The sequence below is a fragment of the Prionailurus bengalensis genome, chromosome E1 (genome assembly GCF_016509475.1).
Source record: "Prionailurus bengalensis isolate Pbe53 chromosome E1, Fcat_Pben_1.1_paternal_pri, whole genome shotgun sequence".
Taxonomy (NCBI): domain Eukaryota; kingdom Metazoa; phylum Chordata; class Mammalia; order Carnivora; family Felidae; genus Prionailurus; species Prionailurus bengalensis.
The window spans coordinates 9,042,962-9,055,592 of record NC_057347.1 but is presented as its reverse complement, the minus strand read 5'-3'; the positions used below and the strand labels follow the sequence as shown (position 1 = coordinate 9,055,592).

General features: G+C 51.5%; 1 protein-coding gene across 3 annotated transcripts in view; it reads left to right on the top strand.

Moving 5' to 3' along the window:
- TRIM16 (tripartite motif containing 16) overlaps window positions 1-12,631 on the top strand; it is a 41,654-nt gene that overhangs the window by 12,872 nt on the left and 16,151 nt on the right. Inside the window, exons 4-5 of one of the 3 annotated variants that reach the window (XM_043583184.1) lie at window positions 3,372-3,449; window positions 10,085-10,349. In XM_043583184.1, the coding sequence (XP_043439119.1) occupies window positions 3,436-3,449; window positions 10,085-10,349 (279 nt within the window). In that variant the 5' untranslated portion in view covers window positions 3,372-3,435. Of the gene's footprint in view, window positions 1-3,371; window positions 3,450-9,342; window positions 10,350-12,631 lie in introns of those variants that run through there. The other 2 variants (XM_043583183.1, XM_043583182.1) reach the window with 2 other exon arrangements.

Below are 12,631 nucleotides of genomic sequence, written 5' to 3'. Positions count from 1 at the left end.
TAATGTTTATTTAGTTTTGAGAGAGAGAGAGAGACAGAGCTCAAGCTGGGGAGGGTCAGAGAGAGAGAGGGAGACACAGAATCCGAAGCAGGCTCCAGGCTCTGAGCTGTCAGTACGGAAGCCCAATGTGGGGCTCGAACTCACGAACTGTGAGGATCATGACCTGAGCCGAAATTGGACACTCAACTGACTGAGCCACCCAGGTGCCCCTATTTTCCACTCACTCTGCTCTCTGGGGGTCAGGATGCTGAGGCTCCCCCATGTTGCCATCCGTACATCTTTTTCATTTATCTGACATCAGACACTTGTGTTCTCTGGGTCTGAGTTTTCTTATTCATAAATGTTGGGAAGGAGGAGTGTGGAGAGGATGATTTTCTAAGGTTCCTTCCATCTCTGAAGGTCTGCACCTCACTAGTAAATCAAAGAGCCCCCCCCCCCCCCATCCCGGCCCTGCACACTGCTTGGCTCCTCCCCGTCCAGAAGCCCGGCTGCCCTGGCCATTAGCTTTACTGAGCTGCTGTTTCTTCAGTGTGTTGGCTCCCATTTTGACTGGGCCTGGACGGGCTATCTGACTTCCAGAAAGCCAGCAGTAACCAAAACAACAGTCGGCTTAGGGTCTCTGGGGAAGCCAAACTGGGAACCCACCTTCCATCTCTCCAGGGCAAGGGAGAACATTCGTTACTCTAAAAGACTGATTTCATGGGACACCTGGGTGGCTTAGTTGGTTGAGCATCCGGCTCTTGATTTCTGCCCCGGGCTGGGGTCTCACAGTTTGTGAGTTCAAGCCCCATGTCAGGCTCTGTGCCGACAGTGCAGAGCCTGCTTGGGAATCTCTCTCTTCCTCTCTCTCTGTGCCACCTCCCCCCCTTCTCTCTCTGAAAATAAATAAATAATAAAAAAAAAAGATTTATTTCTCTTGTCAGGCAGGTTATTTTGCCACTGTAGGCCTAACCCATAAAGATCATGAGAATTTCACTTGCGTGATTGCTTTGGGCTTTATTATACCACGGTTCTTGGAGTTGTTACGGAGGTTGATACCGAGATTCAACAGAGCATAGTCAGATGAATGCGCTAACTGTATACCACAGAAGGGTCTGAAATCTATTAAGAACCGGGGAGTATGGTCAAATTCCTCAGCTCTCCATTTCCAGCCCACTGGAGACTCCCCATGATGAGGTCCTGCTGTGGCCCCTGGTGGCCCCAGGGTTTGAGAAGAGGTGGTCAAGGTGCACCCTGGCCACACCTCTTTGGCAAACAAGAAGGAGCCTGGGGACAACCCAGTACTAGCCCTTCTGTGGCTTAGGGAAGAAACAACCTTGATGTAGTTGCTTTGCTATATAGGGGCCGAGGGCCGGCCTCCCCAAGATGGCCACTTTGGCACCGAGATTACCTTGAGTTAAAAAGCAGTTGGGGCTCCTGGGTGGCTCAGTTGGTCAAGTGTCCAACTTTGGCTCAGGTCATGATCTTGTTGCATCCACACGACTCCTGAAACAGAATGCTAGGGGCACCAGTGACAGTCACAGCAAAGTTTATTGCAACGAGAGGCAAGGCCGACCCATCGGGACCAACATGCTTGATCAGAGTGCGGCCTCGAACAGCCGGGGTACAGAGTTTTTATAGCCGATCACATCGTTTTATCATCACCTGGGAACAGAACAAAGAAATAGTTCCCAGATGAGTTAGAAACAGTTCCCGGATGGGGTGATTATTTTAGACTTTCTGCAACCAGTGGATCTCCTTGACCCTGCCTCTGATGCTTTGAACTTTGGTTTCCTTAGCTGGTGAAGCCTAATTTACAAGAGTATGAAGTGTAATTTACAAGAGTAAAGCAAGGCTGTTATCTCTTAACCTTCAGTGTCAAAACGAAGCTGTTATCTCTCCAGCTACAGGTTAGCCCTACACTACAGTTTAACCCTTATAATCTCGTGGTTTGTGAGTTTGAGCCCCGCCTTGGGCTCTGTGCTGACAGCTTGGAGCCTGGAGCCTGCTTCAGATTCTGTGTCTCCCTCTCTCTCTCTCTCTGTTCCCTCCCCCACTTGTGCTCTCTCTCTCTGTCTCTCTCACAAAGATAAATAAACATTTAAAAAAATGCAGTAAAAAACCCCAGCAGATTCAGGAGAAGGTTTTTACCTCCCCTACAACTGCCTAAGAGAATTCAGCCTAAAAGCTCCAGGAGAGCAGAGAGCTGCATAGTAATACGGATGGGGAGGCATGGTGCACGGTGGACAAGAGGGACCCGGCAAGACCTGTTTGATCAAAGTCCTCTACGTGTCATCTTTTCTGAGTGGCCCAGCAAACACTTATTTACCAAACATTAACTAACTCTTTGGCATCTTCCTCTGAATTGCATTTTCTTTTCCCTTTAAGCCCCAGACTCCTCCCTACCCCGTTTTCCTTAGTTCAGAATGACATACACACCTCACTTTGCCTGACTGTCTTTGCAATTTCCAAGTCTGCCTGGATGCCCCGTGTGTACAAAAGCTAATTTGATCTCCCGTTTATCAGCCTCGTGTTACTTTGATTTTTAGTCTGGCTAGAGGGACTTGAAGGGCAGAGGAAATTCTGCGTCGCCGACAGTTGGAGGCTGTCTGTAGGTAAAGAGGAGTTGAAGCTGATTTGGGCTGTTTTTTTCCAGCCAAAGCAGGAGGCCTTCAGGCATTCGCTGGGCGCTGGGCAAGACAGACCCTATCTGAGTGTGCAACCCTGTCTTCCGAACCACCATGGATGTCCCTGTGACTTAGAGAAGGCTTGTGCAACACCCTGGGGCAGCCCTTCCTTCCCGAGGGGACCACAAAGAGATAGGAGGCTAGGGGGCTGGGGTAAGGGCTGCTTATAACCATCATGTGCCAAAACTAAGTGCCATGATCGTTCGGGTCCTTAAGCTCTGTTCTACCTTTCAGTTTGTTCTCTTGTTTTGCCAGCAAGAACCAACCACCAAACACAATCCAAGAGGCCATCTTCTGATTTTAGGAGAAAAGGAGGGCTGGGGATCAGTTTGCTGATAACGATCCCAGGCCAGAAAGTCCATGGGGCTCCCATCCCCAGGTGAACCAGGAACATTGTGAGCTGGTTTCTGGAAGAATGATCTATCCTCTGGTTCCGTGGTTCCCAGACGTTGGGATCTTTGGCAGAAAAATGGCAGAGTGAATTTGGAGGGTTGTCTTAGACGTAACTCTTCCAGATACCTCCACCCACGCTGTTATCACCAGAGTTTCATAAAAGATGAGGGGTTTCGTTCCAGAAAAGGGCACAGGACACAAGCTCAATAAAGTGTAATCCCTTACAATGAATCAAATTCAGATTTATGACGATTTCATTATATTATTTGTATTTTCTCAGTCTGATGGACTGATTTTTCTTAATTTCTACAGGCTCATGGACAGATATAATCTACTTTTGTGAATCACAGCTCTGTGTGGCTCAGCAGAGACGCAAATGAAAAAAATCTGGTGAGATTTTTGTTTTTTCTTTTAAAAGTTTATTTATTTTGAGAGAGAGAAAGAGCAGGGGAGAGGCAGAGAGAGAGGGAGGGAGAGAGAATCCCAAGGAGGCTATGCACTGTCTGGGCAGAGCCTGACACGGGGCTTGAACTCGTGAGCCATGAGATCATGACCTGAGCTGAAATCAAGAGTCGGATGCTCAACTGACTGAGCCATCCAGGTGCCTCTGGTGAGATTTTTGAAGAGACAAATGGGAAGCTGTTTGCTTAGGAGAAAAGATTGAGGAGTTTCTTTAGCCAGAAACTGCCATGTAGAGTCCTTGGGTTGAGAAAGCTCTTTTTGAACTATTCCAGATTCCCCAAGGAGATGACCTTAAACCAGCAAACTGGAGGGAATCAGTTGGCATTTATTGTTTACATACCTTTTAGGGAGTTTGCCAGTTTGTGGGATTATTTGTCACAAAGTCAGCTGGAGAAGAAAGATTAATAATGACCTGCCTACCTACAAATTGGTTAGAAAATGGCTTGTTAGAATTCAAATCCTCAAAATTCTAGGTAGTGAAACCTCCCTTAATTCTGGAAAGGAATACCAAACCACCACTTGGCTCTCACATTCCTGGAGGCAGGTCTGACTCAGAAAAGGATACCTAGGTGACATCATGTTAGTTTTGTAAAGAAGAGAGAGACACTCTACTATATACAAGGGCAAAAGTTTGGGGTGGATGTGAGTGGTGTCCAGTTAACCCTGGACCGAGCCTCGCCGCCACAGGACCATCCCTTTGCCTGAATTGATCTCAGTGAATTGCGTAGAATCATATCCTGGTGGAAGGAGCCGTCACAACGCCCTGCAGCCGTCACAATGCCCCACAGGACTTGGAGGTCAGAGCTGAACTGACCACAGTCAGGAGTGGGAAGAGAATGGCACCCAGAACTTCGGGGTCACTTCTTGCTGCTGGAGGGGTCAAGCAAGACTCTCTCTCAGTGACCGTGGAAGGCAGATGGCTTCGGTTAGAGCCCCGGCTCCTCACAAGAGCCTGGAACAGGAAACGGACGAGGGTCAGAAAGAGTCCACCTTCTAGTTAGAAGGGACCTTAGGCAGATCAGAGGAGCCTGTAGGGGCAGGCGAGCCATACAGGGTCCCTCATTCATTCATTCATTCATGCACGCATTCAGCAGACCTATAGCACAAATGATACATAGTCATTCACTCATTCACTCAAGTGACAGGTGCTGGATAAACAGTGGGGGGCGGGGTAAAAAGGCCAGTGGTCTGGCAAGACTTTGCTGGGGGCGGGGCATGAAGTTGAGACCCGTGGGTCTGAGTTGTTAAGGGCACGTAAGTTCAGGAGAAAAAAAAAATTCTTTTTATGGAAAATACTAGAGTATGTTTGCAAATTGACGGCAGCTATCCAGTGGAGAGGGCCAGAATAAGGGCGCAGGAAGGAGTGTAACGGAAGGGCAGAGTCCCTGCTAAGGCGAGTGGAAGAGGGGAGAGTCCGTTGCACTTGAGGAAGGACTTAGACTTTTATAGACCTAGAGACCGCGCTGCCACTGCAGAGGGAGGGAGGGAGGGAGGGAGGGGAGAGGCGACAGGAGCAGTGACTTCGATTGCACTTTGCACGGAAAGCATGAGCCCAGATCCTCTGCACAAAGGGGAGGTAGGAAGAAGGAAGAGGGTTGAGAAGTGAGGGAGGGAAGAGACAGCATACCTAGAAGAACACAGCAGGATGGCTATGCAATGGGGGAGGGGGGAGGGGGCGTGGGGCTGGAGGGTAACTAATGATCCATGGATCCATCCATCTTGAATTTACCAGGTGCCTCTCTGTGCAGTTGGGGATTTTACTCCAATGACCCTCACCTTGAAATGCAGGCTCAAGGAAGGTGGAAAGGGGGCCTATTTGGCATTCTGGGGGTTGCCAGGAGGCTGACATGGAGGGTGGAAAGGGGACCGTGCTTGTGCCGAGTCATGGAATCTAAAAGAAGCTGAGAGGAACGTGAAGACATGAGGCAGGGGATGACAAAGAGGACCTGGCTAGGGGCAGTGCGTTATTGGCCTGCTGGACCCGAGGCGCCTTCTTCCGAAGGGCGTTGCTTTTTTTCCTTTTTAATGTTGATTTATTTTTGAGCGAGAAATAACTTGAGCGGGGGAGGGGCAGAGAGCGAGTGGGGGACAGAGGATCCAAAGCAGGCTCCGGGCTGACAGCACACAGCCCGATACAGGGCTCAAACTCACGAACCGTGAGATCCTCACCGAGCTGAAATTGGACGCTCAACCAACTGAGCCACCCAGGCGACCCCATGGGGCATTTAAGCGAGGGAGCTTACAGGTATAGTCAGAGCATAAACTTTCCCATTCCTGATTTTGGAGACAGAGGTTTCTGGTGAATGCAAAACGCGTAGGTGAGGAAGGAAGGGAATTCTAACACGGGCTACACCAGGGATGGGCCCTAGGGACCTTATGCCGAGGGAAACAAGCTGGACCCAGAAGGAGGAAGACCATATGAGTCCACTTATGTGGGGGCACCTGGAATCATCAGATCCACAGAGGCAGAACGTCAAAGGCTGGCTGCGGCGGGGGGGCTGGGGTGGGGGCAGAGTGTTGGGGAGTTAGGCTTGAATGGGGACAGGTTCAGTTGGGGAAGAGGGAAGGAGTCTGCAGACAGATGGCGGTGAGGGCGGTACAAAATGCGGATGTACTTAACGTCACCAAAACGGTTAAGGAGGGCACGTTTGATGTCACGTGTATTTTACCACAGTAAAAAAAAAAAAAAAAAAAAAAAAAAAAAAAAAAAATCCACGTGTGACCATAGAGTGGGCAGCTGACGAAAAGGTCCTCAGCCATGAGGTGGCCACAGAAACACGCAGGGGTGCAGGCTCTGAGAAGGGCGGCAGGGCAGGGTTGGAGATGGAGGCTGTGGTCCAGGAGCTGCAGGGTCCCATGAACAAGGGGCATGGTGGAGAGGTGGGTAGAGGCCGGCGGCTGAGTGTGTGTGGGGGGGTCCGTAGACAGGAGGGCTGGGGGGGACAGCCGTCTGCGTGTTGTGATTGGGGAGCATGGACGATGCCCACCCGGCCCTGGCTCGTGAAGGGGAGAGAAGGAACACAGCCAGTTGAGAGGTGGCAGGAGACTTTGGGACAAGCCCAATGCAAGTTAGGTCAAATGGGCAGAGGGAACTGTCTGAGAAAGACTGAGGATATTGGGGTGCCCCCGGGCTGCAGCAGGAGGAGAGGGGTGGTTATGGGGAACGCTTGGTTCAGCAGGGAATTGCGGGTTTCAGAGATCCGCAGGACGTCAGCCCCAGTCTTCTGGTGCCCAAGTGTTGAGCCAGGGTATTGGAGGCCTAGTGAAACGCGTCACCTCCCCAGGAAGAAGGCTCAGAGCTCAGGGCCACCACTGTCATCTGGAAGGTTCTGCTTCAAGGCCGGGGGGTGCAGGGGATTTAGAAGCCGTGGAGAATCCTGTGGTCCCCAGAGGGCTAGACGCAGGCCCCCAGAGGACCTCCACTCTCCCAGTAAGCTCGGACGTGAACTCAGAGGCAACACAGTTCCCCCAGAGAGCCCAACCAGGCGTCTGTTTGCTAGACCTGACGGAGGCTGACATGCTCATTTTATGCATGGGGAAGCTCACGTTTTGTGGGGACAAAATATATTCTCAGGCCAGGCTGGGACTGAAACTCAGATTTCCTGTCCTCCAGGCCGCCATGGACCCTCTGCTACCTTAGGCTCCAGTGGGGAGGCAGAGAAGGGCTGAGTATGCCCACAACTGCCCTTTAGGGTTGGCGGTAGAGAATGGGGCAGGCAGGGAAACTGCATAAAAGGAGAGAGGGTGGAGGGCGCCTGGGTGGCTCAGTGGGTCGAGCGTCCAACTTCGGCTCAGGTCATGATCTCACGGTTCGTGGGTTCCAGCCCCGCGTCGGGCTCTGTGCTGACAGCTGGGAGCCTGGAGCCTGTTTCGGATTCTGTATCTCCCTCTGTGTCCCTCCTCTGCTCATGCTCTCCGTCTCTGTTTCAAAAGAAAGAAAGAAAGGGAAGGAAGGAAGGAAGGAAGGAAGGAAGGAAGGAAGGAAGGAAGGAGAGAGGGTGGGAAGGAGAAGGCAAAGGAAAGAATGGGAGGCAGGGGAGAGAGGCTAGGTGGGAACCAGGCTGGCTGTCTCAGTGCCCTCTGATCAGCCCTGGAGGCTGTGGAACGGGTCAGGCAAGCCACTTTCCCTCCTCCTCCCGAGAAAGATCAAAGGCTCTAAGCTTGTGGGTGGACCAGTTCCGCTGCAGTGGGACTGTCTTTCTACAAAAAGGATAGGAAGGAAGGCAGCCTTGTCCGCTAATACTGGAGAAAGTTCTGAGAACAGTGTGAACCCGCAGAAGCCAGTTCCTTTCCCTCCTGGCTGAGGGCGTCTAAAAACCAACCATGCAGTTAAATACAGGGAAACCTCTTCTTGGGGGGCGGGGGGGGGCTCTTCAACAGTGGATGACAGTATTCAGGACAGGGACACTTTGGAAACTTTATATTGCTGGAAAGGGCTGCTTGTAGGCAATCAGGATGGGAATATTCGATGCATGTGGAAAATACAACAGGGCTGCAGCTGAGAAGGATTTCTACAGTCTCCGTTCTGTCCAACTCCGAGCAGCCTCTGGATTTCTGGAATGTTTGGGACGGCTGCCCATCTGGCAGATACGAAGAATAATGTGTATCCCCACCCAGTGGCGATGCCTGGGAGCGCCTTTCTTTTAAGGAGTTGGATGCTTCCTGGCTCATCCTCTGGCCATGGGTTATGGGCTGAATTGTGTCTTTCTCTCCCAAATTTATATGTTGCATTCCTGACTCCCAGTACCTCATAAGATGATGACTGTATCTGGAGACAGGGTCTTTCAAGTGGTAGCGAAGCGGTGTCTGGGTGGCTCAGTTGGTTGAGTGTCTGACTTCAGCTCAGGTCCTGATCTCCTGGTTTGTGAGTTCGAGCCCTGCATCGGGCTCTCTGCTGTCAGTGTGGAGGCCGCTTCAGATCCTCTGTCCCCCTCTCTGTCTCTGCCTCTCCCCTGCTCACACATGCTCATGCTCTCTCTCTCTCTCTCTCTCTCTCTCTCTCAAAAATAAACACATTAAAAAAAAATCAAGTGGTAATGAAGAGTCAGTCACTAGGGTGGGCCCTAATTCAATATGACTGGTGTCCTTATAAGAAGAGGAGATTAGGACACAGAGACCCACCCAGAGGGAAGGCCATATGAAAACGTAGGGAGAAGACGGCCATCTGTAAGCCAAGGAGAGAGACCTCAGAAGAGACCAACCCAGCTGACACCTTGATCTTCGCCTTTAGCCAAAAGAACCATGAAACAATTAATTTCTGTTGTTTATATCAAACCAGTCTGTGGTACTTACTGTTATGGCAGTGTGGGGAAACTCACACGCTGTGTCCAGCAACACTTTATTGAGTGGGCAAAGGGGCTGTTTCTTGGGACATACCTCTTTCTAGGAACCATGGGGTGGGAGGCATGGCCTGGGAGAGCTGTCTGAATGGAGCTTTATGTTGAAGGAGACACATTCTTCCCTGACTCTCTGATCCCCTCTGAACACACTTTTGCGAGAAGGTGATGTGGCCAAGGTCAGGGTCAGAGGCGTATATCCTCCTTTTCCTAGATGCCTCATGTCTGGTTCTATGAGATGGGAAGGGCCTGCCGTATCGTTGACGTCCTTGTAAGGACTTCTAAAAATGTAGTTTAGATCCCTTTAAAAAATGCCAATAGGGGTGCCTGGGCGGCTCAGTGGGTTAGGCATCTGACTCTTGACTTCAGCTCAGGTCACGATGTCATGGGTCACGAGATCGAGCCCCACATGGGGCTCTCCGCTGATAGCCCAGAACCGGCTTGGGTTTCTCTCTCTCCCTCCCTGACCCTAGCCCGCTTGCGCATGCGCTCTCTCAAAATAAATAAACCAAAAAAACAAAACAAAACAAAATGCAAACAAAAAATTTAACCTGTCAAGCCACGTAAAGCGACGCAGGCTTTTTACGGCAGAGCTCAGGAATCTCTGTTTCCGGAGCAGCCACAGACACACGTGGTCTTCGGCTGAGCCCATGGGGTTCCAATGATTCAAGCAAGAATAGAAGTTTTGGGGCTGGACCCGAGGAGGGGCCGGAGCCCATGGGGAGACGTTCTGAGTGGCCACGGGCAGCCCGAATAACCTAGCCGCCTCGCCTCGTCATCACGGCCCTGGCTGCCGGCCAAGCCCCGGGCAGAGTTAATGACTAACTGGGCTTCCTCCGGGAGGGCGGAAACAGTTCAACTCCTGTGACAGCTGCAGTCAGTTAGGCGTGGTTTTCTCGTCTGACTCGGGCTGTGCAGATCCCGGCCCGAGGGGCAGAGGAAGGACAGCCTCGCCGCCAGAGTCTTCCAGATGGCCGAGCTGGACCTCATGGCTCCAGGGCCACTGCCCGGGATCAGCGCTCACCCTCTGGCCACTGTCAGCCCAGACTCTGGGTCGGCCAGCCCGGCCGAAGAAGAGGACACGGGCTCCCTGGGGAGCCCCCAGGGGGAGCCAGAGGCACAGGACGGCGGCTCTGAAGGGCAGGGGGCTCCAGATAGCGCCGCTGCTGGGGAGGAAGAGGAGGAGGAGGAGGAGGTCCTATGTGACTTCTGTCTCGGCACCTGCAGGGTGAAGGCGGTCAAGTCCTGCCTGACCTGCATGGTGAACTATTGTGAGGAGCACCTTCGGCCTCACCGGGAGAACAGCAAACTGCACAGCCACCAGCTGACCGAGCCCGTGAAGGACCGGGACCTGCGCACCTGCCCTGCCCACCGCAGCCCGCTGGTCGCCTTCTGCCGCCCCGATGGGCAGTGCGTCTGCCAGGAGTGCGGCCAGGACGAGCACAGGGGCCACGCCTTGGTCTCCTTGGATACCGCCCGCAGGGACAAGGAGGCGAGTGCTGGGGTCCATCCAGGAGAGGGAGGTGGGGAGATGGTGTCCTGGGGAGAGGCTGGACCCCCCCACCCCCCACCCCGCATTGCAGCTCCTGGGGCTGCCGACTTCACTATGGCTGTTGGTCCAGCGTAAATACCTATTGCACTTGCCTTTGGGCACTTGGAACAGGTCACTCTGGTCCTGTCTCCCTCCCGCCGTCCCCATGCTGGGTGTGTGTGTGCGTGTGCGTGTGCGTGTGCGTGTGCGTGTGTGTGTGTGTGTGTCCACGCTTGCTAGCTTGCTGCCATTTCTCAGCTTTCTGCAGTGGATCTGCATTTGGGTGTAGCGTGCTGGCGTTGGAGAGCTTTGGGCAGTGACGTCTCCTGGCTGGATCTGTGTGGCAAGTAATGAAATGCACACCTTGGCAGAAGTTCAAGAGAGAAAAAAAAAAAAGTCAAACCTTTCGCCTGGTTTCTCTTTTCCCCTTTACCCCACCCGGGAGACCAGTAGAAAGTGCCCCTCTAGAGACCCCCGGTGTGAAGTCTGATCTGAGAGCTTAAAAAAATGCCAAGGTAGCATAGAATTGGACACTTACCTTCAGGTCCGACGTCAAGGACGGCTTAACTGAGGGAAAATGGAAGTTCCTCGTCAGATGGGGGCGCCAGGAGAGGCTGAGAGACACCACGCACAGAGCCTATAATTTTATTCCCATCAGACAGAGAGACTGTTTCTAGAACAACTGGCTTTTCTTTGCCCTAAAGCTGATAGCCTGGAGAAGTTCTTGAGAATGGGTTTAGTTACTGTGTATTCTTTGTTTCTCATACTTTGACTCTCCATGAGCGCTTTTTAATTTTTTTTCCTTCAGTAGGGAAGTGCAGTTGACTTTTCTCCCACATTCCTTATGTTCATACTGCTGACAGCTCCCTGTTTACACTACACAGGGCGGGAGACCCACCACAACTCCTCCTCAGTCCAATGTTCCTGGGCAGCAAAGGGAAGGGCTTTCTGGGAAGAACGCTTTACTTGCCAGAGTCCCTCCTCCGTGTCCTTTCTCAGGCACAGATTTTCTCCAGGGTTAATGGGAATTGTTCTGGAAAGCTCTGTAGCCCAGGGGTCAATGAGTCACCGTCTCCAGCTCAGGAAGGCACTTGCCAAGTGCCTCCAGTGTTTCCAGGGTTAGAGAATGTCAAGTCAGGAAAGCAGGTCACTGCCACTCATGACCAGGATGAATGAGGCTCTTTCGTAATCCTGGAGAGGCTCTCTATCAACAGGTCAAAGGAAAAAGCTCTACATAGTTGAGCCAAGTGGGCTTCAGTAAGTATTGCCGTGTGCTAAATACTCTGTAGATTTTCTCCTCCAATCCTCAGATCACTCTATGGGGTGTCATTTCTTTTTATCGCCTCCACGTTTTCCCAAACTCATACAGGCAACTGAGTCATGGGATGAGGCGTGGAAGCTTTTGGGAAGCCACCCTACTCCGGGAACATGAGTGAAGGACCCTAACCAAGATCACAATACTGTAACTTTCTGTTTGGTACCGAAATCCTGCCACACATATAGTAGAGATATTAGTACAAAGTGTCCTGCTGTTCTCTGTGGGTATAAATGTCTGGATATTGTTATATTTACCTGGAAAAAGTGATGGGTGTACATGTTGAAAACCAGTCTCCACCAAAGGTTGCAATAGACCATATCAGGAAAAGGTCTCCCTCCCATCCGGGATCCCCTAGCTTCCTTCCTCAGTTAAACACTACTATCTCGACTTTTTTCTGTTTCCTTTCAGAAATATTCTGTGTCTGTACTGGCAAGGGATACAATATGGATATTTAAAAAAATTTTTTTTAAGTTTATTTAGAGAGAGGTAGAGATAGATAGAGAGACTGAGAGTGGGAGTGGGAGAGGCAGAGAGAGAGAGAGAGAGAATTCCCGGCAGCCTCCATACCATGTGTGGGGTTGGAACTCATGAACTGTGAGATCATGACCTGAGCCTAAAGCAAGAGTTGGCCACTTAACCAACTGAGCCACCCAGGTGCCCCGCAATCTGGCTCTTAAACAATGAAAACTGGTGCACCACAGGGAGGGTAATTGTAGTTCTGAGCAGGGAACAGTTGCGTAAAGCGTGTTTGGAACCCCGGATTCAGACATCCTAGGGGAGAGCTGTGTAAGGTGAAATAAAAACTCGGTAAAGGAGCTCTAGAGTCATTTTTTTGGTGCCGAAAAGCCGTCACGGTTACAGGTACAATGCAACAGCCCCACCCCCCAGACTTGTGGGGAAGGCCCCAGTTCGAAACCTCCGCCTT